We start from the raw sequence: 27,735 nt of genomic DNA, 5'->3' as shown, positions 1-27,735 counted from the left end.
TGTTATCCAGCAACCATGCCTGATGTTTCGGAGATCACGTCCGCTTCCTCTGGTTCTGATGGTTCATCACAACGGGACTTTATTCCGTTTTCGATGAACCCTATCAAGTTGAATGGCAGCACCTATCTCTTATGGTGTCATTCTTGCTTGTTCGCTATTGGTTCCTGTGGTCTTTCTGGCTACATCACAGGCACTATTGTCAGGCCTACGGAGGCTGGTCATGCAAATGATCGATGGATGAATTTTAATTTCTTGGTCATATCCTATCTGGTTAATTCCATTGAACAAGACCTTGCCGGGTGTTACCTTCTCCTTGATACAGCTGCCAAAATATGGAAGACGGCCAAGGGCACATATTCTTAGGATGGGAATGCCGCCCAGTGCTATGAACTCTGTCACAAGATCCACTGTACCAAGCAGTTGGAGTTGTCCCTTTCCAAGTATTATAATACCATGTGCACTATGTGGCAGCAGTTGGATTTTCTGGGCACCTTCACTGCCACCTGTGATGTCGATGCAACGGCATTCCGGAAATGGGAAGATGGTTTGCGTGTTTTTGATTTTTTGGCCGGACTCAATATTGAGTTTGATCACATCCGGGCCAATATTCTGAATCGTGACCCTCTGCCCGCTCTTGAGGAGGCCTATGCGATTCTTTCTGCTAAGGACAATCGACGTACAACCATGGTTCATCCTGTAACTCACGAGAGATCGGCCCTTATTTCTGGTTCCCAAGCTTCTACTCGTGGAAATTCTTCCCGTTCTAGTACTGGTGATCGAATATCTGGCGATCGTCCTCCTATTAAATGTGATCACTGTGGGAAGGAGGAGCACACTAAGGACCGATATTGAAAGCTCCATGGCCGCCCTGCAGATACTAGGGAGTGTGGGAAAGGTGGTTCAAATCAGCCTCCTAGCACCGATGCTAATCAAGCCTCTACTGAAGAGCAGCCAGAGCAATCTCTTTCTCAGGTTGTGGCTGAACTACAAAATCTCAGGGATATGATGACTCGTTTGGACACGTCTTCTTTAGCGTCTGCATCTTCTTTATTGGCTACCTCGGCTGTTTCTATGCCTTTTGAGGCTCATACCACACCTTCCCCAGGTATTTCATTTGGTGAGAACTGCTCCTCAGTCATACCCGATTCTTGGGTCATTGACCTAGGGGCAACCGACCATATGGCAGGTTCTTCCTCTCTTTTTTCCAAGTATTTCCCTTTATCTGGTCATACTAAAGTTCGTGTTGCTGACGGGTCTCTTTCTCCTATCTCGGGAAAGGGATCAGTACAATGCACATCCTCTCTTTGCTATCATTTGTTTTGCATGTTCCAAAATTCTCTACTAATTTGCTTTCCATTAATAGCATAGCCAGAGATTTAAACTGTAAAGTGACCTTTTTTTCCCACCCATTGTTTGTTTCAGGACTTGGCGACGGGTAGTATGATTGCATGTGGTAAGGTGGTTGGGGTTCTATATGTACTTGATGGTTCACTTGCAGCCTTGACATCTCAGTCTTCATCTACTGATTCTGACTCTGCAATTTTAGAATTGAATAATTGGCATCATCGTTTGGGCCATCTCCCTATGGGGGTTTTACCTAATCTATTTCCCAGTTTGGTAAAACGTTGTAATAAGTATAACCTTTCTTGTTATGCTTGCATTTTAGCCAACCAAACTCGAACAGTTTATCCTATTTCTGATAATAAAAGTCTATCTCCTTTTAGTTTGATACATTCTGATGTATGGGGCCCTGCCCGGTGTGTTTCTACTTCTGGCTTTCGGTGGTTTGTCACCTTCATTGATCGTTATAGTCGGACCACTTGGGTCTACTTGATGCATAGTAAGAGTGATGTTTTTCCATGTTTCACCCTATTTCACAAGATGATTCAGACCCAGTTCGATGCCAAAGTAAAGATTCTTCGGTCGGACAATGGCAAAGAATACATGGACAGTGCCTTTCGATCCTACTTAGATACCCATGGGATCATTCATCAGACATCTTGTGTGGATACTCCTGCTCAGAATGGAGTAGTTGAACGCAAGAACCGGCATCTGCTAGAGGTGGCTCGCTCTTTGATGTTTGTTATGGCTGTTCCTCCTCGTTTCTGGGGTGATGCAGTCCTTACAACAACTTACCTTATCAATCGGCTTCCTTTAAGAGTCTTAACCCATTGGATATTTTGTTGGGCTCATCTACTTTTGTTGTGCCCATCTACTTTTGTTGTGCCCCCCAAAATTTTTGGTTGTGCGGTGTTTGCCCGGAACCACCATGTTCATGGTAAGTTCGATCCAAAAGGGCTTCGTGTGTTTTTCTCGGCTGCTCAGCCACCCAAAAGAGGTACAAGTGCTATCATCCTCCAACCAGGAAATTGTTTGTTACCATGGGTGTTGTGTTTCGAGAGTCTAAGGCCTACTTTACATCACCAAAACCTCTGCAGGGGGAGATTTTAAGTGATTCAAAGGTCCCTCTGATTGTTCCTTTGGATGTTCATGTACCTAGTATAGAGGATTCTTCCGTTGAGCTGGACGATGGGATTACACGTCAAGAACAAGCAATGGGACAGAATGAGCAGCAGCAATCAGTCCAGGGGGAGAAAAATGTGCAGAGTTACTCTCAAGGAACCTTTTTTCCTTCTCATGGACCTTTGTACAAAGAGACCACCACCACTGATCCTACACAATCAGCACCTGATCCGAGTCCCACTCATTCTCCTGGTAAGCTTCCTTCTGATCCCAATCTGGATCAAGGTACTAAAACTCGAGTCTCGGTACCAACTCAGCTCTTAGAAAAACCAAAACGAGTCGAGATCTCGACGAGTTGGTGCATTTTTTTTTCCCCAACTCGAAGCCTCAACTTTGGGTCAACCCAAGATCTAGACCCGAGATCCGAGATCTCGTCGAGATATGTCGAGTTTTGTCGAGTTAGGTAAGGTATTTAAGTGGTAGGTGGGTTAAAATAATGGGTCGAAACCGAGATCCGAGATCTCGCCGAGATATTGCACTTTTGAGACTCGCAGGCAGTCTAATCTCGGCTTTTCTAAAAACCGAGAAACTCGGCTTTTCCAAAAACCGAGAAACTCGGCTTTTCCAAAAACCGAGAAACTCGGCAAGATCACGCGAGTTCTCGAACTATGGTCTGGATTTACCTATTGCTCTTTGGAAACCAAAGCAGAGTTGTACGCAACACCCAATTTCCAATTTTGTCTCTTACAACTCTCTAACTCCTTCTTTCCATGCCTTTATGTCTTCATTATCCTCTGCTACTATTCCTAACAATTGGCAGGAAGCAATAGCCGAATAGAATTGGAAGGATGCCATGAATGAAGAAATGCGTGCCCTAGAGAAAAATCAGACCTGGGATTTGGTGATTCCTCCACCAAGAAAGAAACCGGTTGGCTGCAAATGGGTCTTTGTTGTGAAGCACAAGTCAGACGGCTCAGCAGAAAGGTATAAAGCAAGGTTGGTTGCCAAAGGGTTCACTCAAACCCAAGGAATCGACTATAAAGAGCCCTTTACTCCTATGGCAAAAATGAATACAATGAGAGCCATCATTTCATGTGCTGTGAATCAAGGCTGGAAGCTCCGACAACTTGATGTGAAGAATGCCTCCCTACATGGAGATACCTCCTAGTTTTGCTTCTTCAAAGACCTAGGGAAAGGTATGCAAGTTGAAGAAGGCCTTGTATGGTTTAAAGCAGTCACCGAGAGCTTGGTTCGGGCACTTTCATAAAGCCATGGTGGCATATGGGTATAAGCAAAGCAATACTGATTACACCTTGTTTGTGAAAAGGGTGGGACAACATGTGACAATTTTGATTGTCTATGTTGACGACATAGTGATCACGGGCAGTGATGCACAGGAAATCCAAAAGCTGAAGATTTATCTAGGCAGTGAATTTGAAGTCAAAGATTTGGGAAAGTTAAGGTATTTCTTGGGGATTGAGGTTGCCTATTTAGCAAAGGGCATCTCTCACTCCCAAAGAAAATACACCCTGGATTTATTGAGTGAGACAGGAATGCTTGGTTGCAAACCAGCAAATACTCCTCTTGAGCCTAACACACATTTGAAGAGTAAGGAAGGTGACCCGGTGGATAAGGGTAGCTATCAGAGATTAGTTGGCCGGTTGATATATCTTTCACATACTCGACTGGATATTACAGTTGTTGTAAGTGTTGTGAATCAATACATGCATGACCCTTACTCTTCTCATTTGGAGGCAGCATACAGAATACTTCGGTACCTGAAGTCCTCCCCTGGAAAAGGAGTCTTGTATTCTCCACATAGTCATCTTCATATAGAAGCTTACACTGATGCAGATTGGGCAGAAAGTCCAGATGATAGAAAGTAAACTTCCGGATATTGCACCTTTGTTGAAGGAAATTTAACTACGTGGAGAAGCAAGAAACAGGTAGTTGTGGCTCGGTCTAGCGTTGAAACTGAGTTTAGAGCTATGGCTCAAGGCATATGTGAACTACTCTGGCTTAAGGGACTTCTCCAAGATTTGGGTATGATTGTTGATCTACCAATTCGGCTCTACTGTGACAGCAAGTCTGCAATCAGCATTGCCCATAACCCGTTCCAACATGACCATACCAAACATGTTGAGATCGACCGACATTTTATCAAGGAGAAATTGGAGCAAGGAACTATTTGTGTCCCATTCATTCAATTAAGTGAACAATTGGCTGATGTCCTTACCAAAGGAATTAGTAGTAAACTATTTTGTCCTATAGTTAGCAAGTTGGGCATATTTGACATATATATTCCAACTTGAGGGGGAGTGTTGTAATATAGGTTCAGGGGTAGTATTGTCCTTGTACCTATAGTGTCTAGGTTCATTATGCACATGTTAAATGTGTTAGATAAGGATTGAGTAAATCATTCCAAATTTGTAATATTCTGAAGTTATAAATAAAGGCATGGCCCCTGTCTCATTGACAAGCCAGTATTCACAGAAAACAACTACATTTGGGAGTAGATCCAATACATGATAAGCTGCGAGAAAGTTGTTTGAGATGGCATGGCCATGTACAACGGAGACCTTTAGATGCTCCAGTATGGAGGAGTAATATGATTCAGATTGAAGGAGCTAAGAGTGCTAGGGATAGGCCAAAAATGACTCTGGGAGAGGTGGTGAGGAAAGACATGCAAAGCTTAGGCCTTGTAACAAGTACGGCTTTGAATAGAGCTGATTGGAGGGTAAGGTCTGTAAGGATCCATGTAGCCAACCCCATTTAGTTGGGATGAGGCAAAGTTGAGAGAGTATATCTATTTTTTCCTTTTGGTCAAGTGATGAATGGTTTTATTTATAATAAAGAAACACAAGCACAAAGCCTCAACAAACAGAACCCAATACAAGTACATCAACACCCCCCACCCCTCACCCCTCCACCCTTACAAGCCATACAACAATGAGAGATGACACAACTGAAAACCTCTCTCTAATAGGGAAAAGGAAAGGAGTTCCAGGAACAGCAAAACAACATCTGAACATCCTGTCTAGCCAAGGAACCTGCCATGTCATTTGTCAATCTCGGCATTCAGTTGAATGAATAGTTCAACTGATGTAGATCGAAATATGAAGAAAAAAAGACAACACAGTTTACAGTACTATTCACGTGAACAGTATCACAGCCCATATTTGCCTTGTGTGGCATGCTTTTTAGAAGATCTTGTTGGCCCATCAAGTGGAGAAAGACTGAATCCTAATGCTGTCATAGTTTAGTTTCTATTTTCAGTTTTAGAAAGTATATTTTATTTCATTAAGGTAGCTTCTAATTTCAGTTTGTTACTATTTTTGTTTTAGGAGTTTCTATTTTGATGTATGGCAGCTAGATTTAATAGGAAGTTTCTATTTTGGTTGAGAGCTACATGGTAGCAAACACTTTCTATTTTGGGCTCAATCCTTTAGTCTATATAATGTAATGCCCTTAGAGGCCTCCAACAGTTGAAGATAGAAGAAAATAGAGAGCTATGACTTGAAGCTGTGAGAGGCAGTGGCTGTGGGATGCAGGGCAGCAATGCTGCAACGGTGAGAGGTCGTGTGTGAGAGACCCCTATACAACAACAACAACAAACTCAGCCTTATCCCAACTAAATGGGGTCGGCTGCCTGGATCCTTTTCAAAACAAAGTAGGGAAAATTGAGGACCTCACGAAGGAACACGAAAGTAAGGGGAATAAAGAATAAAAATGAAGAAATGAGATAAGAAAAGTGAGAAATGGAAAATCAAAGATGAAAAATAAAAAATCAAAGTAAGAGGAAAGAGGAAAGAAGATAGCCCAGGAAATCAGGAAAATCTCAGCTACATGGTGCTGACAATGTGGATCCTTACCCTCCAATAGGTTCTCTCTGAGGTCATACTTGGTACAAGACCCAGGCTATGCATGTCATTCTTCACAACCTCACCTATTGTCATTTTAGGCCTGCCCCTGGCTCTTCTAGTTCCTTCAATCAGGATCAGATCACTCCACTTTACTGGGGCATCCCCAGGCCTCCGTTTCACATGGCCAAACCACCTCAGATGACATTCTCGGAGCTTGTCGCTGATTAGGGCAACTCCTACATCAGCTCTAATACGCTCGTTCCTCACTTTATCCTTCCTAGTTTTGCCACACATCCATCTTAGCATCCTCATCTCTGCACCACATAACTTCGTTATATGACACTTCTTGACTGGTCAACATTCTGCCCCATAAATCATAGTTGGTCGGACAACAGTCCTGTAGAACTTTCCTTTAAGTTTTAAAGGAATGTGTCGGTCACACAGTACTTCGGTCGCACCTCTCCACTTCAACCATCCCACTTTAATTCTTTGTAAAACACCATCATCTATATCACCTTCTTTGTTTATGTTAGATATCTAAAGTATCACTTGGCGGTATCTCTCTCTCCTCAATTTTCACCATGTCTTTATCCATCATAGAGTGACTAAAGTTATACATCATATACTCTGTCTTTGATCTACTAATCTTAAACCCTCTTGTTTCCAAGGTTGATCTCCACATCTCTAACTTAGCGTTAATCCCTATTTTTGTCTCATCTACCAAAACGATATCATCGGCAAAGAGCATACACTATGGTACATCATCTTGGATGTTCTTGGTTAATTCATCCATGATAAGTGCAAACAAATAAGGGCTTAGGGCTGATCCTTGATGTAACCCAATCATAATTGGTAATTCCTTGCCCTAGCCTCCCACAGATCTCACACTACTCACCACACCCTCATACATACCTTTAATTACATCAATTTATTTACTCGACACCCCTCTCTTTGAAAGAACATGTTGGATTAAATCTCAAGGGACTCTGTCATAGGTTTTCTCCAGGTCAATAAAGACCATATGGAGATCTTTTTTGCTAGCTCTACATCTTTCCATGAGCCTCCTCAATAAGTAGATAGCTTCTGTCGTGGATCTACCTGGCATAAAAGTATAAAACCAAATTGATTCTTCGAGATATGAGTCTCTTCTCAGACAAGCTTCAATAACCTTTCCCCTATCCCCCTTCCATATCACCTTCTTCTTCTTCTATACCTTTTATGTTCTTCTTTCATATGTAATTAGAAAAGAGAAATAAAAAAATTCAGTTAGTCAATTTTGTTCTCCCTATTTTATTGATCCTGCTGCAATCGATCCCCCATTGATTCTTCCCTGGTTCGAGGTCGAGTTTTGCATTATCAACCACGAAACTAGATATCTAACATGTTTAACACTTCATATGATGTGAATGAGCCTCCAAGGCTCATCCAAAGAGGAAGCCTGAAGCCACCCATGGGCTGATAGTAGCTGAATCTCCCTCCACCACAATGTTGTCAAATCTCCCGTCCGAGCTTTCAAGATGAACTCCAACACAAACTAAGAGAAAACAACTCTGCTCAAGAACAATTCCCAAAATGGGAGCTCAATAGGCTCCCAGAACTATCCCTTAAAAAGATCTAATAACTCCCTGCACTCCAGAAAGATCTCGGTTACCCATAGATGAGCCATCAAAGTTTTGCTTCACCACACCCTGCTACGATCCTGGATTCCAAAACCATTAAAACTTGGATCACTACCCACAGATAATAAATAACTCAATTTTAAAGGAGCAGTGGCAATCTTGTAAATAAACACTATTAAGGAAGAGTAACAAAACAGGGACAGAATGGGTGTTATGTTCAAGATGGAAGGACAAAATTGGAATTTCAGAGAAGGGTAAAACAAAAATAACTTCAGTAAATGGGGAGTGTTACGAAATTAAACATCAGTAGCGGAGTGAAATATAAAGAAAAATAGGAGGGATTTCTTATACAATTACAAGAAAGTCTGACCTTATATGTAAATAACAAGAAAGCTGCCTCCAACCTTATGAGGGAGACAAAGGCAGCAGTAAAGCAATGAACCTGCCCGGGCTTACAGTTCAGGCCCAAGGGAAAACCTTGGTTACACGAAGCCTCCCCCCACCCCAGCCTAATTGATAACTAACAGAAAAGATACAAATAAATAGCAATCTGAAACTTGTTTCGAAAACAAGGGTCATCTGGACTCTATAAGAAGAAAAGAGAAATAACAGAAGGAAATAGAAGAAGAAAGGAAGGTTCACACTTGCTGAAAGAATCAGTTTAGCCAAAAGAGAAAAGAGAGGAAACCAGTCACATGACCAGCAACTCAGGAACATACGAAACTCAAAATAATCTTATTCCATTCAACTCTAATCTGCTAAGAAAATTCTACTACTCGTTTGGGATGAAACTTCGACTAATGAGATGGACCCAGTCCTCTATCGCATGGCCCAACCCATGATTGCTAATGTGGCAAGTCACAATACCATTGTATTCACGAATGTGAATTACATCTACATGACCCATTTTTGAGCAAACACAATCCTAAACAATTAAAACATGCCTATCCCACAAAACAGATTCAATTGGCCCACACCACTCACTGGTCAATATCGATGAAAGGAGGGGTGAGACATACAACTGAGCATGACTGCATGACTCTCCCTTTCTAAGCATGATATGGCTCCATTCTCAACAACAGAGGAACCAAACTCAAAATGCATACTATCAGTCAGCAAGAGACACTGGAGTTGGACCCTTTTTAACAAGTGAGTGTTGAGTTTTGCCTTGCAAGAAGAGAGAGTGCACATGAAGATCCCAGCAAGGTCTTCTCTGTTCACGGCTTCACGCAAATACATCATCCATGGCAAAGTTTAGCATCAAAAGAAACTACTCTATAGAATCACAAAAGCAATGTCTATGAAATAAATATTGATTGAATTAGCCAAGAACTAAATCAAACCATGAAAGAAATTAAACTCTAATATGGAAACATAATCTATACCGTGGCTTTTTAATAACAATGGAGGCTTCTCTTCTTTACACGCTTGATAGCAGGCGTTGGATGGAGGATAAAAGTATGCATATGCATTTTGTCCAGCAACTTCTGTTGGAAATTCAATTAACTCCGGCAAGCTATAATATGAGTTGAACTTTGTACTGTCTGGTGATGCGGACCAAATAATGGAGAAATCAACTGCTTTTGATTTACTATCAACCAAAGTGACCTGATAACACAAAAAGATGGGATGCTATTAAGCATGACAGATGGGATATAGCATTAATGCCGAAAAAATTATCCAAATAATAAAAAGATGACCAGGAAACATGCCTTTGCCACTGATAATGGATGGACTGCTGATGCTCCATCAATGTATAGGCAGCTGCGCCCAGTAATCTGCACAAACAATTATACAGATATAAGGAACCAGCTACCAGTTACCCTACAACACCCACTATTACTTGGCTAAAACAGAACCACAAACTACAATTCCAAACCGCTAACTAGTGGTCAACAAAACCATGCACACCAACTAACAATCAGTCTGACGTAATATTGCAGTCTGCAGTCAGTGTACTTTATGGGTGGCCCCTTAAAATTTCTTAAGCTATAGACGTATACAAACCAGAAAAAGGAAGTAATGAACGTACGATATTGTTTATATCAGTCAAAGGAACCTCAAGTACAGATAATGAACTTTGAGTATCATCAAGGATTCCAAGATGTGATCTCCCATTCTTCCTGCATGTATTCCAGAATGTAATTACATACAGTTTAATACAATGACGTAATAACTAGGAAAACTATAAAGTTAACTTAGGCAAGTAAGGACATTTTGTAAATAAGTTTCTCACACCTGTAGCTGCAGGCAATCAAGTTGTTATTCCCATTGCTCTGTAAAAAATCATAAGAGCTAAATCCAAAAACCCATAATGGTTTTGTAAACTCAGCATCCAGAGAATACACTGTTAGCACTTCATTTTTATGTTCAATCTGTGAAGAATGACCAAAAAAAAAAAAAAAAAACAAAAGTCAGCATAACTAATAACAGTTAATTAAAATTAACTAATAATGTTGTTTATAAAAATGTACGGATAGCAAACCCAATCCACCTTGCCCCTGCCCTAATGATTAAGGTTTTTGATAACCCTAAATTGACGAAGGACAGGTATGCTTCACCAAAATTCTGAGGGCTGAGGACTCTGGCACCCAAACACACCGTAAATTCGGTAGTATCATTGCAGGCTTCATGGGGCAGGAAGGGTTTGGGTTGAGAAATAACTCATAGGAATGGTTCTCAACTTTCCATTGTCATCACTTTACTATTACAAAATGCAACTGTACCTTTTCATTAGTCGTGGAAAAATATTCCTCTTCTATTCCTTCTACACTCAATTATATATCCAACTATCTGATAAAGTAACTGCTATAAAGAAGCTTGTGATAAATGAGATCAATTTTCAGTGTAAGTTAATCAAACAAGTATTAGCTGATGTGGGGGTTGATCCCAAACACCTTTTTATAATGAGCAAACAGTCCAGTTTTGCCAGTCAAACTGTCAGTAGACCAGTGAACTGCCAAGTAATAATTTTAGAATTTCAATAACAATTTTGATGCTGATGAGACTAACGCTAAACAAGTTATGCCTCATATATGCAGGATTGTTTTGACCACTGGCCCATCCACTGGAAATGAAGGGCAGTCCAACATCCAATCCATTTTGAAAATATTGATGTATACCAAAAAAAAAAATGGCTCACCCTGATATAATAAGAACAAGCTGTAGTAAAGGTAAGGAACCACACATGCAAGAACTCGTACAGGTACCTACAATGTTACTATGGCCCCTATATATTCCAAATAATAGTCTGATTTTTGGGTGCATTTGCTAAAAGTTAGTCTCTCTTTTTTCTTTTCTTTGTTGGTATTATTTTAATTTGCATTGGAGGATCCCGGAATCCTGTCGCCCTCTTCTGTTCCCCCATGTTGACTTGATACCCAATATCCCCGATTGATGTAGATCACAAGTCCATATGTACCCATAAGCAAGGTTTAAAGTATCGGTATCGGGTATCGTATCGGTCGGGTGATTTTAAGAGACGTATCGTATCGTTTCGGAGACAAATGTCGAACAATACAGATACGCATAGAAATGGTCAAGATACACATGGAAATACACTTTTGGAACAAATAACAGTATAAATAAGCAATATATAACAAGTTTCATGCATAAACACTAAAATGGTGAATAATGCATAACCAAACAAGTGCATTAAATTGACATTGTTATAAAAGATGAGGTTTCTTATATGTTGTAATCATCTATAGCCATGAAGAGTATTGGACGATGCAAAGGATGATGTTGTAGCACTCCTTGATTCGTTTTTTAGTTTCAAAGTGTGAAAAACCAAGATTAAATGCAAGATTTTAGACTCTTGGTTGAGAGTTTTTCTTCATTTTTTTCATTAGATTAGGAGTTGTATCGAGTCTGTGAGTGAAAATGGTTTTTTTTATGGAATGTATCAATGGTATCGGTATGTATCATTTCATATCGGTATGTATCAAGCCATATCAGCTTATACGTATTGATACATATTAAACCACCCACAAAACCCTTTACTAGACGTATCAATGGTATCGATACGTATCGGTCGTATCGTATCGTATTGGTCAATACATTCGAGACAGTTCATTTAAAAATTAAAAAAAAAAAGAGACGTATCGGTGTCAGCCGATACCGATACGTATTGTATCGTATCAGTCGATACTTTAAACCATGGCCGCAGGAACAAGCCCCAAAACCAGCTCAGCAAGGTTGTGGGATTCGACTGCTGTGAGAGGCAGCCTAATCTGATGATGTGGTAAGTTTTTGTTGGTTCGATGGAGCATCACCTAAGGCAGCCCCAGCCCAAAGAGAAGCATGAAGAAGATAAGAGAACAAGATAGAACTTTTTTTTAAAAAAATTACTGTTCACGTGAACAGTGATTTGGGGCACATATGGACAGCTTTGTTCCTATTTTTGTTTAGCTATGTTAGTTTACCTTGTTTCTATTTTCCAGTTTGGTTGTAATAGGAGATTAAATAGTTTCTATGTTCAGTTTTAGAAAGTTAGTACTAGTTTCTAATTTCAGATTTAGAAAGTAGGCTTAGCTTTTATTTAGAAGTCTCTATTTTCTTAAGTTTCTATTTCAGTCCTTTGTTTCCTTTTAGTTAGATTTAGTTTCTATTTTCGTTTTGTTTCTATTTTTGAGACATTCTATTTTGTGAAGCTTAGGCCAAACTATAAATAGGCAGCCCCATCAGTTGTACTTGAATTCAGACTGATTAATGGAATTTCTATTGCCTGCTTGCAAGTGTTTGGTCTGAGAAGACTTGTGTTCAACAGCTGAGATAACTGCGGATGAGAGACCCAAGGCTGAGATAGACTATCCCCTCCTATCCCTATACCCCCTTCATCTATCTATATCGCCTTTTTCTTCTTATTATATGTTCTTTTATATTTAAGAGAAAATTTGAAAATAAATAAAAAGCAACAAAAGTTTCAGTTATTCAATTTGTTCATCCTTATTGTGTTGATCCTAGCTGCAATTGATCTCCCGCTGGTTTCCCTGGTTTGAGGTCGACTTTTGCATTACCAATGGGTCCATTACTTTGGGATTGTGAAGGTCATGTTCTTACCGATCCGATTCAAAAATGAATGGGGTGGCTTGGAGCTCCCTCTTCGAGCAACCACCTTCGTCTGCTAGCAAGGGCCTCCCTCTCCCCTTCGTCTCCCCTCCATCGTAGGGGACTCCAAAGTCTCCCTCTGTCCATCCAACATGCTTGACGGAGAAGCTCGTAAAAAGCAGAACTCCATTGTTGGCACTTTGTTGGTTGACGCACACCTTTTGACATCGTCAAGCTCTCTCTGGGTAAGCAAAGGAAAGTCTGGGGATCCTTTGAAACCTTCCATCTGGGAAACGGATTCTTCATCTTCAAGTTCTCTGAGGAGGATAAGCAGCAGATCCTCGAAGCAGGGATCCTACCATGTCGGTCAGAAACCCCAAGCCCTCATATTCAGACAATAGGACTGCTACATACAATTCCATCGTATTAACCTTAGTTCTATCCCTCTCTGGATCTCCCTCCCTGGCCTCCCTCTCCACTACTGAGCCGAAGAAGGTCTGAATATCATTGGCTCTGTCCTAGGCAAGCCTTTTTCTCTGACAGGAGAATTAAGTGCATAGATAGACTCTCCTTTGCCTGTCTTTGTGTGGAAGTTTCGGCTAAGGAGGCCCTGCAAAACTCCATCAGAGTTGTTATGGGAAATGCCATTTCATGTCCCTATCAAGATAAGCTTCCCTTGACGGTCCACAAAATTCTGCCACATGGCAGAATGATGTGGCAATTCTGCAGTTGGACAGATAGGGGATTGTCTGGATAGGACATTGTCAAATTTCAGACACAAATTCAACCATTTACTCCCCTATGTATGGCATGTGTCCTCATGTGTGTCCATTCTATAGTACTCTGCCATTACTATGCACTCTCCCATGGTCCTGGATTTTCAAAGCTCTACTTTGCCACGCGGCAAACTCCGTTCAAGTTGAAACTTGACATGTGAGCAGGGGAATTAGAGGTCTACCAGCCCAAAAATTTGGCACCATCCAACATGTCACGTGGCAGATTATTAGGTCGAGAAGATAAGCTTATCGGGTTAGGCTGGCCAGATATAATTTGCCCTATTATGATTGTAGCATAAATTAAAGGATTCCTTTTAAAATTAAAACACTAATAGCCAAATGGGTTGAACAAAGAATCTTTGGGACACTTAAACATAATATTAAGGGAAGAGGAATTTACTTTTTGGGGAGGGGAGTTTTGTGGGGCTGGGGGAGCTTAACATTGAGACGCATGCATTTACCCATTTATGGAGATTCCAGAATCCAGTTTTCCTATCTGTGATGAAAAATAGTTCCCCTGCATAAAATGAATCATATAATATTAGATGAAAGTAATATTCTTTCAAACAATTCTATATCAGCAACAAAGGATTCATTAATTACATAAATTAAATTAAAAAACAATTTATAGAAACATACAGTAACCATACAAATACCAAGTCTAGGAAGAAAAGAACATAAAGAACCTTGGTTGATAGAAAGGAACATTACAAATTTCCTTTCTTTGCACAAACCATTTAGAATAAAATATAATCTGTCACTTCCTAGATTGTGAACTTCTATCTATCTATCAAATAAATATATATATTTTTGTTTTTTCATCAATAAATTTCTTATCGGTTCTCTATACGTGAAAAAAGAATATGAAATATATCCAAAGAAAAAGCCCATGCAAATAGCTTATACTACCATTGAATTTCTGGACTCTGAATAAATTAATATAATTATTATAAATTAAATCATAACTTATTGCCTATAAAATGGAATGAATTCCTACTGAGTAAATTATTAAGGGCTACTAAATTATTTAAATTATTCAGAATCAAATTTTTTTGAGCAACGACACGATGAAAAAAAGGTCCTTCTTACAAGGTATAATAGGGATTTGGTACAGGTATGGTATTAAAATCCTAAACATGGTCCAATTATGGGCATGTTAAATTTTTGGGTCTCATTGCACCCCCAAACAAAAAAATTTGGGTCTCACCAAATGGAGTTTGGCATCATATAGGTTGCTCTTAATGGAACTAAAGAAGTTACTTACCTTTTTTGTATTATTTTTAAAGTGTTTTCACAGGGTCGTGGAAAAGGATCTATTTGTTACTTGAGGAAGAAAGGATGATCCTAAGGTGCAACCTGTCCTTTACCATGTCGGGGAATCTTGGAGGAGTAAAGCAGAACAACTTTTTAAGCTTCTTCCCAACTCTCTTCAACAGACAATAGAAGAAAACCCAATCCCGCAAAAAAAGTAACAAACAGAAAAAGAAAACGGAAACTGGGAAAAGAAACAGAGAGTATACTGCTTTGCAGTAAGATTCATGAAAGGCCATATGCTTGGCATTTGGACTGCAATTGTCCAGTCTGCAACAGTGCTGCATGGACTGATTCAGATCTTGAACACTCAGAATGAGAATGGCCAAGCCTTAATCTAAGATTATGATATTGAACACTGACGTCAAATGTTTCAGACTCTTTTTTTATCCTTTTAGTTTAAATATTTCTTTAATCTGTAAATAATCCACCCATTTGGATCTCTCCTCTTCCTTGGGACGAATTTCCGCTCTAATGGGCCTTCTGGACCCAGGTTTAAATGAGTTTATCTTTGTTTAGCACCCCCCAAAAAAATTGAAGGATAACTAAACAAAGAAACACCCTGCTCTGCATAGCAGAGACCATAGTGCCACATTTAATATCTTAAAACCCTTGCAACAATAATGTAAGTGTCGCCAATGTATTTGCAGCCATAAAGTGCTCTCACTGCCAGAGTGCCGGTAATGGAAACAGAATCATGAGTACCATTGTATGACCATTTGGGCTCAGTTGGAGATTCTATCAGTGTAGTATCACCACCAGCAACACAGATGCGCTTGTAGATATCCCTGCACATGGACGCACATGAATAAAGACAAATGCTATAAGAAAATGACTCAGTAATGAAGGAAAAGGTAGAAGGAAACAGAAATAACATTAATCTAAATAGAAACCATAATTGGTGAATACCAAATTTTAGGTAGATATGAAGTTTCACATGTACTTCACAAATGTAGCATCGATTTGCTTGATATACAGTCAAGGAGAACTTCTAATGCACTTGGGCAAACACAGCTACTACTGACACAACTTTATGTAGCAAATAGTAACGGGAAAAGTATGATTGAAAAGATTAAACTCATAAACTGGAAGTAAAAGAAGATCGTCTGAGAACAAAAAACTAGAGCTATCAGTGAGCTTGGATGGGAAAAGCATTAGTACAGGATGAATTAGCTAACGTTATAGAGTGGATGAGGAATATTAGAGAAGAACCCCGGTGCTACGCTCAGCTGATTAGGGCCATAAGGCAGTTGACTTCCCAACAGCATATAAAATTTCAGTAGCATCCAAGGGTGCTAATGAAGTTGTTGTCTTGCCAATGAGCTGTTGGTTAGACCTTGACTTTGTTCTAAGAATAGACGAATAGTATTCCTTTGTGAGTTGTAACTTATACTACTTCTGTAATTCGTATGGCGTATAGACTATAGAGTAGTTTGTTATGTGATGGTCCCTCAAAGAGGGCTCCACCATTACATACTGCCATATACCACTACATCATGGTACTAAAACTCGGAACTCGACCCCAACTCGAGCCTGGGAAAAATCGAGTTGTCTCGAGATTTCGGTCAAGTTGGTGCATTTTTTTTCAACTCGAAACCTAGTTTTAGTGGGTTTTAGATCTAGTTTGAGTCTGAAACTTGGTGCTCAGCCTATTTTAGGCCATTTAAACACAATGACACTATCAGATTTTGCAAAAACAAAGTCCAAATAGGAGTTTCACTTAGAGGGAAACTAGGACAGACACTTATTTATGCCTAATATCATTCAAGTAAATGAACATTTACTTAAGATATTATTCATAAATAAGCAAATACCCCCTATTTGAATCCAATAAAAATAATTAAAAAAACAAATTCCAAAAGGAAAAAAAATAACCCCCCAGTTCAAGAACAAAAATTGGATTTTCGACGGTAGGTGCAATTTTCAACTTTCTGATGCTGGGGTTTTTCTCAAATCTAAAAATTCCATAAATCTTAATATGGTAAAACATTGCTAAAAACCAAAAGTGCGGTAAAATATTCATTTGTTTTGATGTCTAAAAAATTATTTTCATTTAAAGCAATTTGACAGCATTCACGCACACCAAATTAAGTTTCACCGGAACATAACTCCTTCAATATAAATCAGATTTGAGCAATCTTAGATTTTTTAGAAAACTTTGTTTTCATAGCTTTCGGTTGAAAATCCAGTTTTTGTTCTTGAACTGGGGGGTTGACTTCTTTTCCTTTTGGAATTTGATTTTTTTAACTATTTTTATTGAATTCAAATAGGGGGTATTTCCTTATTTATGAATAATTTCTTGAGTAATGAAATACTATTTCATTTACTTAAATGATATTAGGCATAAATAAGTGTCTGTCCTGGTTTCTGGCATAAATAAGTGTCTGTATACCAATTTTTGCATTGATAGGTGTATGTATATCAAGACTTCCCACCGAGGCGAGATCTCGAGATCTGGCACTCATATAAAGGATTTTGGGTCGAGATCTCGAGATCTCGCTCGAGCTATTGTACTTTTATGTTTCGGATGCCATCTCGTCTCGAGCCTTGGAAAAACCGAGATCTCGCGAGACTTAGTTCTATGCACTACATACTCCTGTATTTCTATCAACAAAATTGTTACTTATCCACCCCCTATGAAAAAATGGATGGAAAAAGACAAGACAAGAATAGCCTGACTTGTTGATTAAACAAAACAAGCTAATCATTACAAACCAAAATCAGGACCAACTTAAGCTTTTTATAGTAATTGCTCATATCATGCTATATGTCGCAAAAGCAATTTTGAAGACAAATGTAAATAATAAACCCATAATAATTGCATGATAACCAAAAGAGGAAAAAAAAATAAACCTACTTATATCTCCAACACATCCAAAAAAAACTTTGATAGCATAATCTCCAAATCTATTAAGAATTAAAAATAACTCAGATTTAATGTGGAATTTGGCTTAAAATAATTTCTCTAATGTATTCTACTGATTATAATTGATAGCGGAATCAGACTCAGATCCTACAGAAAATTCATCTTAGAGAAATAAAATAATATATCGTACAAATCTATTCAGGACAAGTCAAAAACAGATAGAAACTGTTAAACACATTCTTCAGTAGGATCAAAATTCCGAAGAGTATAGAACAAGCACAAAAATTTCTACTCACCCATCCTCAGAAATATAACCAACCCAAAGCTCTGCCTTGTCCCAATGCATGTTGGGGTGACCCCACTCTACCCATGCCATCCGCTTTCCATCTTGGTCCATGCGTGGGAATGCATAGAAGTCATTGCCGCTGACTAATACTTTTGGTTCTGAAGGCACATCAGAAAGAGGACAATCAAATTAATGGAATCTATCTAATTAGAAAAAATTTAAAGGCAAAAAAAAAACTAAATTTATACTCGGACTAATAAATGGAAATAAGTATTTATTGTTTGACTGGAATTGTCTACCTTGGATATCTTCATGGTTAAGATCAACTGATACAATAGTTGTCGTTGGATTTAAACTACTTTGACGATGATCTGGTGTATTTAAAAATAACAACAAAAAGAAAGAAAAGTGGGATCATGAGAAGCATAAACCAGCACCAAAGCTAAGTAAACTAGATTATGGTATCACAATCAGTAAAATACCTTCCCTTACAGTAACATAACGATTAAAACGTGAGTCAAACACTCCATCAGCATATCGAACCACAGGTCCTCCATAATCTGGGGTAAGTGGTAATGGAAAGGAATCTGATAACAACCAAAAGTGAACAATCATCCAACAGCTATAAGAGATGCACCATATGAATATATGAATTACAAATGAATATCTTAGTCAGTAACAAAACAAAGGATTGAAAAGATTTTGATTTATATTGAAGGAGTTATGTTCTGATCAAACCTTATTTGGTGTGTGTGAATGTTGTTTAAAATCGCCTTGAATGGAAATAAATTTTTAGACATCAAAACAAAAGATTATTTTTGCCGCACTTTCGTGTATACTCCTAAAGATGTGTATACCCCAAAAGGCTACTTAGAGGTTTTCGGCCTCAAGGGCAAGTCCAATGTTGAGACAGAGGAGAGTTTTACCCAGATCTCACAATGGAGTGAGAATAGCCTTTCGATTCCTACGCTAAACTCCAAGAAGCTGAAAAGCTTTCTGGATACAAATTCATGCATCTTGGAGCACTGCAAGTGGGTATGTTCAATCACAATAAGATTTATGAAATTTTCAGATTTGAGAAAAACCTTAACATTTGAAAGTTGAAAATTGCCCCTACAACAGAAAATTCAGTTTTTGTTCTTGAATTGGGAGTTGACTTTTTATCCTTTTGGAATTTTTTTTTTTAACTTTTTTTATTGGATTCAAATAGGGGGTATTTGCTTATTTATGAATAATTTCTTAAGTAAACGGATAAATAAGTGCCAAACCTGGATCGATACCATTTCGACCCAAGGTTTCATTAAGTTTCGATGGGGATAAGTGAATTCAACCAGGTTCAGGTTCAGGTTGAAACTTGCAAAATTTCTGAAATTAAGTCGAAACATGTTGAAACCAGTTACAAAGTTGTATTGCACTCGGGTTTTGTCTTGGTTTCTTGTGAATCCGAAACAACTACCATGAGGCAGTTTAAATTGGGGCCTAAATTTGACGGACAAATTATCCACATCACCACCTAGCCATGATTAATATTTTTTAGATCAGTCTAGCATCCCCATGTGTCAGTGTAGAGGTTTAAAAAAGAGTTTGAAAAGTCAAGGGAAGTGAACTGAACAGACTCAACAGGAACCATTAAAAATCAATGGGTAAAGCCCATACATAGTGGGCTGAACAATTGAGATACACCACCAAATTTGGCAGGCGGCCTATCATGGGGTCCCAAATCTATACAACAATCAACCCGCTAAATCATCAGTCCAGGTGGCTCAAAAATGGCACCTGTGTTGAAAATTGTTCCTAGTACAATTATGATGGGACCATTTTGCCCAATAATATTATCAAGAATGGACAGACATCATTAAAGAATGCCCCCTCCTCCTAGTGCAAATAGAGGAGATAATGTAATGCAACTTAGGGTTACAAAACCCCGATTGAGGTCATTATAGGCCAACCAAATTGAATATGAACTCAAATAACAGAAATAGAGGCAATTCTGTAATATCTGGAACAATTTAGGACCCTTTTGGAAGAGGCAACCAGAATCTAGGGCATTAAAGTAATTAAATTTAAAGAAGGGCGAAGGGATTTCGAAAAAGATAGGGGTAAACAAAACGAATTTAAAGAATTAAGGGCTTTGTGTGATCGACAAATTGTCCTTATTTATAATTAACAGGAATTGTCATCCCCTACCTTATAATCGTGAACAGCAAACCAGCAATAAACATAAACTTGAAGAGGGTGAGAAATCTCCTTCGATACACCTTCTTTGGACTTGAAACTTTAGGGTTAAGATCCTCACTCTTAGGCCTCTTGAATCTATTCAACAAACACCCAAATCTGAAGTCTGAGACATCAAAAAATTATCCCTGAAACGGTTCAGGCTGAAGAGGGAGAACCTGTTCTGGTTGCAGGTCTTTATCTCTTAGCAGAGGGGGACTGGTGGATTCAATCTAACATCACCATAGAATTCAGAATCCTACCCACAGAATCGGAGGGCTCACAAAACCAGTAGATTGAAAACCACAATATATCCACAATCTACTAGTCTGATCAACCCCAAATAAACAGTATTAATAGGTCTCCCTAGGGTTTTCAATACTCCACAAGTTGATCTCAATCCGATGGTAGGATGGAAAGATATTGCAAGATCACCAAAATAGTAACTAGGTTTCAGAAATAGTAACCTAGCTGTAGCTTCACATCAGCTCAACCATCAAATTAACAACATAACAACCACTCAATAAAGGGAATAACATATATCAAACCCAAGGTAATCCAACGGAGAGAAGCTTCAAATCAACAGCACTCTAAAATAGTAACTCAAGGCCAGATTTAGTAGCTACTATGATCTCACAACCTGTTAGGTAGATCAACACCAAACTGTAGCCACAGGTGGGGATTGATGACTGGGAACCATGGAAAAACATCTCAGTCGAAACTGCATTTCGCCAGCTACCAAGACAAGATAGCCAACGACTCAAAAAAATCCATGGTTTCGACTCATCTCGACCTGTTTCAACCATATTTTGGTAATTTCGCAAGTGTCAACCTTATTTCTGTAATTTCGCAAGTTTCGACCTGAACACCAATATAAATTCACTTATCCCCATCAAAACTTGAGGAAACCTGGCTCGAAACCGGGACAGGCACTTATTTATGCCTAATATTGTTATTTCATTTACTTAAGATATTATTCATAAATAAGCAAATTTTTCCTATTTGAATCCAAAAAATAGTAAAAAAGTCAAATTCCAAAAGGATAAAAAGTCGACTCCCCAGTTCAAGAACAAAAACGAATTTTCGGCGGTAGGTGCAATTTTTAACTTTTAAATGCTGGGGTTTTTCTGAGATCTAAAATTTTCATAAATCTTAATATGATAAAACATTGCTAAAAACCAAAAGTTTAGTAAAATACTCATTTGTTTGGATGTCTAAAAAATTATTTCATTTAGAGCGATTAATGGTTACAAGCATTCAGATATATAGGCTCAAAAAAAACCTAATTGTATCTTGAAACAAGACTTGAAGCTAACTTGGACTCTTAACTCCTACAATAAATATCAAATTAAAAGAATAATGATCAAGTTACAAACATAACTCCAACAAATAAATAATTCCGTAACTACACCTACTGGACCAAAATGCAGGTTTGGACCCAGTTCTTCTCGGTCTGGACTTCCAGACTGAGTCATGCCGGTCCAGCCATGAAAGTGCTACTGCATCATAATGTTTATTTCATAAGAGTTCCAAACGATTAGCTATAAGTTCAGAATACTGTATGTGATATTGAGTACGCTTTTGGATTAAAACTGGATGATAAAATCAGGGTGTGGGGATTGTGATTCAGAGTGATGAGGGGCCAACTAAGATCCTTGAGTTAGCTCAGAGTGATAGAAAGATTTGATATTGCTAGAGATACCAAGCTCAATCAAAGCCAATTATTATTTTCTATTTTGGATAAATGTAAAAAATATATATGTTAAAATAATACATGAATACCACAAGATCTCACAATAAGCTTGGATGAAATATAAACTGTATGTAAATTACACACAAAATGCTGTATTAAATTCAGTGATGTGCCAAGGGAACACAAACTTCCCTTTGAGATCTCTGGGCAAAAGCAATCTAAATTAAGGTAGTTAAGGACCAAACAAGTCCTAAGGGCTGCACTTGGCACGAGAGGTGGTGATAGTGCAGCACAATACTGCAGCTTAGAACAGAAAGATTAAATCACTTGGCAAGAGTATCATGAAAGAAACCTGTTCCCTTATGGTCTCTGTGCATGTGTAGGGGTTTCTTGAACAGGCACTTGGAAACCTCCTCCAATATTTGCATAGATATTAAGAGACTGCAAGGATAGAAACTCAGCCTCACAACACCTATATTTTCTCTTAAACAGTGTTCTAAGTAATGCATCGAATTCTGTTGTCAACCCCATCAAACCCAAATAAAATTTATCACTGAAGTGCTGACAGCCCCACAAAGGGCACCTTTCCAGCTACTCCACAAAGATGAATACAAGTTCGAACCACTGAGACAAACAAGTATAATTCCAAATAAAGGTCAATATTTTGTGTCAAAATATTTTCTATATTTGGTCCACAGATGGGACAACAGACTAAAAACACTCTGATCTATTACTCCCAATCAACCTTCAGCTTTTAAGGAAGAAACAAATTCCAATCGACCAAATTAATCTCTAATCCTCTCGATTACCGTTCAAATAGAGCCCAACTGAAAACTTTTTTTAAGTAACCACAACAAGAGATGGTATTGTACATATGAACAAAATTATTTCAGCCAATGGAAAGAAGGGAAAGGGTAAAAAAAAATATGGGGTCAGTTGATGGTCCCTATTCCTTGAATTAACAGAGTAAACACCCACACTGTACAAGGATGATAGAGAGGAATGATAAATTAGCCAGAGCCTGAGATGTTAAAAAGAAGCAAACCTTCAGAGACAATTAATTGCTTGTACAGTCTCTGGTCCTTGTAATTTGAAAAAACGACCATATTGCCATAAACGGCAAACGCCCCACCTCCATATTCTTGGGCCAGTGTCCGCACTGCAAACTCTTTAGGGATGATATCCACAGGTTCCTCTCCAGATTTTTCTGCTTCCTTGACCAGAACCACTCGTCTGATGAATTGGGGGGAGGAAAACATTCATCCTTCAAACATTTGGAAATTGGAAAATAGAACTACAACACAGAATGTAAAAACTTTTATGCAATAGAACAGAACTAAATCAAATAAACATCACATGCAAAAATATACAAGGGAGATGAACATCTTAAAAAACTACCCTCCACTTAATTAGTAAAGCATCCCGTTGGAAACCAAGGTCAGAAAAAAAAATTTGGCAGATCATCTTGCTAGACCGGATGTTGTGTGATGGTATGGACTTCAGGGAACTCATTAGCCTTGCCTGATTAGTGGGGTTCATATTTCTATTGCATCCTTTTTTTTCTTCCGAGGAGGGGGATTCTCACTGTGTCGTGATGGTTGTGATGGATGCTATGGCATTGGACTACTTTGTACCAATTCAATAAAACAGTTAAATGGGGAACAACTAGAACTACTAGTCTATTACAAAGATACCAAACCATCAATATAATCATTTATGGTAATAAGTGAAAAATTCAAAGCGAAAGAAAAACCTAGTGGAATGTTTCTTCAGGCCCTATTGTCGAATAGTGACGCTAATGGCTTAGAGGATAGGGATTGAATCTGCAACGTGCAATAACGGAAAGAAAAGGTATTACCCGGCTTCAGTTGGACGAGACTCAGCCCAGACTAGGCGGCCGCTACCATCAACTCCAATACCGCTCAACCGCTTCTCGGCGCCAGAGACTACATCAGCGGTAATCGGAGACTTCCAAGAGCCATAAGGAGCCTCAATCTTCTCCTCTGCTGACGCTGATGAAGCCATCGTCTTCAAACTCTGATGCTGCAGCAGCCGTTGCCTTACGAAGGAGACAGTAACGAAGAAGCTGACGCTGAGGATACGATTATGCTTCAAACCCGAACCGTATGAAAAAGGAGTAGCAGCACCGGTCAAACGACTGAAACGGAGTACGGCCAACGTGGCCATGCCAAAATATTATTTTGCTTCTTTTTCTTTTTATATATCCTTTTGGTAAGCGACGTAGGAATAATTAAGTTATTTTCCCCCTTTTTCGTTGAAGCAAATGATAAACCAGGGGGTAGGGTGGTCATTTCCGTTCCTATGAGGATTTTAGAGGAGCCCAAACACAGTCCAACCGGAAAAGACTGCTACATCCCCTAGAAAGGTAGAAAGGTCTAAGGGTGCGGCAGTCTTTTTGCGCTAGGCTGTGTCTGGGCAAAGGTGCACGCCCGCATAGAGCACCGATTAGCGTTCCTTTTCCCTATACAGATATATAAAATACTCTACTCTCTACTCGATAAATTTTAGCAAATGATAAATTAATATATTAAGTACTCGGTATAATTTTTAGTAATACTCGTGTGTACCTAAAAAATTAAACTCAGCCTCTCATACGAAACAGGGGGTTAAGGTTGCATATATTTACCCATCCAAACCCTGCACTAGATTTGCCCTTCCCAAACCTTGCAATAGCAAGAGTCTCATGCAGAGGTGGGATCCTATTCTTGTACAAGAATGAATGTGAGTCGCCCAAATGGCATCTACCATGAGTAGGTCCCACATGGTGGATGCCATCATGCACTGGCCGGGACGTTCTTTTTAACTTATCATGAATTATAGAGGTTGATTTGAATCAATACAGTCCAATATGTATCAGTATCGGTCACCATAGATATTGTGAACTTATAAAAACCCTGGCATGGACCATATTAATTGATATTAGATATAATAAGAAAGTAGTTTTCTATCCGGGAGTGTGGCCTACGCTAATACTCCCATGTGTCTATCTCTCTCCTCCTCAAAACAAGGGGCATAGCTGTCTTTTCATATGGAGAGGATGGAGAGAGAGAGATTCACGCAGAAAGAGTAAGGTTAATAGGAGTATAAGATTAAGGTACTCTTTTTTTTCGATAAGATTAAGATACTGTTACACTGATAATGAGAATGATAAATTTCTTCGAAAAATAAAGAGAAGTTTGCATTCCTCGACGTAGTAAGTTTTCACTTCTAGAATGCCCAACTCATTATCAAATCCACGGATGATTCCATGCATAGTAGTGCCATAAGAAAGCCAGAAAGTATGATCCGGCAATTCTAGTTATTGGATATTTAGGGAATTAATGGGATTGACATGTGTAGAATTTCATATTCAAAATTAATGTTATATATATCCTTCCATTTATGGGCATGCACCATTTGTTTTTTTTACTTGTCGCAGTTTTTTATTTTTCATTTTCTTCATTTTACTACTTGACCAACTTCCATTGAAATTATTTTTACCGTACAGCAGTAGTTATTTGGCTGCATATGTAGCCAAAATAAGAAAGCCACGAAGTATATTGAATCATTGGATATGTATATCCTAAGGGTTGTATTACAACTTGTAGTATATTGTTTGAATTCTTACATTTTCCATGATTTTTCCTACTTTTTAGTATGGTTGTCAACAGATATTTGAAAATTCGTATTCGTTCCGCGTTTGTATTTGTTTAGGAGAATCCGAATCCGTTCGAAAACTATTCTGATATGAATATGATAATCCTCCTATCCGATCGATTATTATCCGATTCGTTTAGCAATCCGACGGTAATAAAATATCTGAAATATATCTGTGTTCCTCTATCTGATTAAGTTTTTTTTTTATATAATTTTATAATTTAAGATAATGTGATTCTTTTCTAAATTTTCTATTAATTTATATATATTGTTTTATGCATTGTGATACATGGCATCACATATCTATTAAAATAAATACAAGATAAAATCAAAAGTAGCAAAGGCAAGAAAATCAAAGACTACGAATAGTTGTTAAACTCTCAAGTCTCAACCCTAACCCTCATCAAAAAACGGTAAAGACATCAACGGATAGGATATTATCCGAATCCGTCCGAAAACTAATAAGATATTATCCGAATCCTTCAGAATATAATCGGATACGAATAAGATAATGCCACTATCCGATCGAATTCGATCAGTTTACATCCTTACTTTTTAGGAGATTGCTATCCTTGAGCTGGTAGGGTGGAGGGTAGGGAGTAGAGAGAGAGAGAGAGAGAGCCAGTGTAGCCTAAACTACCACCTCAGTGAGCTTCTTTTCTTTACTCTTTTAGCTTTCCAAAATATAGGTTTCTATTATGTGTATTGTTCATTAATGAATATACGCCCGCAGCCTTGTTCCATATTAAAACTATTTTTTTTTTGGGAGAATGTTCTCTGTGCCATTGCGCAGCCTGTGCAGGGGGACAAGGTGGTCATTGCGCCCACCCCCATGTGCCTGGGCGCAGGCTGCGCTACGGCACAGAGAACAACACCCCCCTTTTTTTTTTACGAAAAAAGAAAAGATAAATTAACTACTCAAAGATAAGAGAATAGATAAAACATCATCTTCTCTGCCTACAAATTTTGGCGTTTAACCTTAGCTTGAAAGCAAAATACTCAACTAATCTAACCACCTCATTCTCATAGTTTTATACCAAATTGTTTAAATTTTTTTTTTATCTTTTTTTTTTTTTGTTAAATTATCAAAGTTTAATCACACAAACCACACACCAATCCCAAAAGGTTAATCGACTTTTTAGGAGAAAGAATGATAACTAATACTGTGCCTCAGCATGTACCTGCCTAGACACAGCCAAGTGCGAAAAGGACAACGTACCATTGGACTTTTCTGCCTTTTAGGAGGGGTGTGCCAGTTTCACGTTGGCATGTGTCTAGGCGCAGGTACACACCGCGTCCAACGACCAGTTAGCATTCCTTTTATTATTTAGAAAACTTTTTGGCCTTACAACTTTGTTTGTTTCGATATAAAATAGCTGGTAAAACAAATTTTATCGTAAATTTACCATTTCAATTGTTTGTTTATATCATTTGGAAAATTTACTACCTATTTTCCAAAGACAAAACTTAGGTGCTGCCCATTGCCCAGGTTGTAGCTAAGTAGTTGTAGCCTTGCATTGCAGTACATGTTCTTCACCTTATTTAATGTTAACTCCACTCTAACATAAAGATGGATAACTGTAACTCAGATTTTTTTTTAAATTTCTATTTTACCCTTTACTTTTGGGTAAAACAAAATTTAATTATATTTAAACAACTCACATTCACGTACGCCTCTTCTTCTTTTTCTGGGTACAACCCCTTCCCTCGCCCTACTACCCCGCCCCCAGCCCAGCCTCTCCCCACTCCCTTTCTTCATCCCAATCCACATGGAAATTATTTTGTGCATAGATAATCTCCTGGAGGCTCTTTCTGCACTAATATGGGATGAGGCCAATGGGAGGAAATTTTATAGGATGTAAATCATTTTCTCTGTATTTTATTAATATAATTTCTCCATATTCCAATTCCCCCACCCAAAAAAATAAAAAAAAAAAA

General features: G+C 38.5%; 1 protein-coding gene across 1 annotated transcript in view; it reads right to left on the bottom strand.

Annotated features, from left to right (window-relative positions):
* LOC122658755 overlaps window positions 1-24,338 on the bottom strand; it is a 47,883-nt gene extending 23,545 nt beyond the window's left edge. Inside the window, exons 1-11 of the mRNA XM_043853855.1 lie at window positions 23,999-24,338; window positions 23,186-23,373; window positions 18,716-18,820; window positions 18,533-18,604; window positions 18,244-18,391; window positions 15,787-15,869; window positions 14,232-14,287; window positions 10,184-10,320; window positions 9,978-10,068; window positions 9,658-9,723; window positions 9,331-9,553 (exon numbers count right to left, since the gene is read on the bottom strand). Of these exons, the coding sequence (XP_043709790.1) occupies window positions 9,331-9,553; window positions 9,658-9,723; window positions 9,978-10,068; window positions 10,184-10,320; window positions 14,232-14,287; window positions 15,787-15,869; window positions 18,244-18,391; window positions 18,533-18,604; window positions 18,716-18,820; window positions 23,186-23,373; window positions 23,999-24,327 (1,498 nt within the window). The 5' untranslated portion in view covers window positions 24,328-24,338. The remainder of the gene's footprint in view (window positions 1-9,330; window positions 9,554-9,657; window positions 9,724-9,977; window positions 10,069-10,183; window positions 10,321-14,231; window positions 14,288-15,786; window positions 15,870-18,243; window positions 18,392-18,532; window positions 18,605-18,715; window positions 18,821-23,185; window positions 23,374-23,998) is intronic.
* Between the last annotated feature and the right edge of the window lie 3,397 nt (window positions 24,339-27,735).

This window comes from Telopea speciosissima, chromosome 4, assembly GCF_018873765.1.
Source record: "Telopea speciosissima isolate NSW1024214 ecotype Mountain lineage chromosome 4, Tspe_v1, whole genome shotgun sequence".
Taxonomy (NCBI): Eukaryota; Viridiplantae; Streptophyta; class Magnoliopsida; order Proteales; family Proteaceae; genus Telopea; species Telopea speciosissima.
Note: the sequence above shows the minus strand (reverse complement) of the source record. Positions and strands in the feature narration are given on the sequence as shown.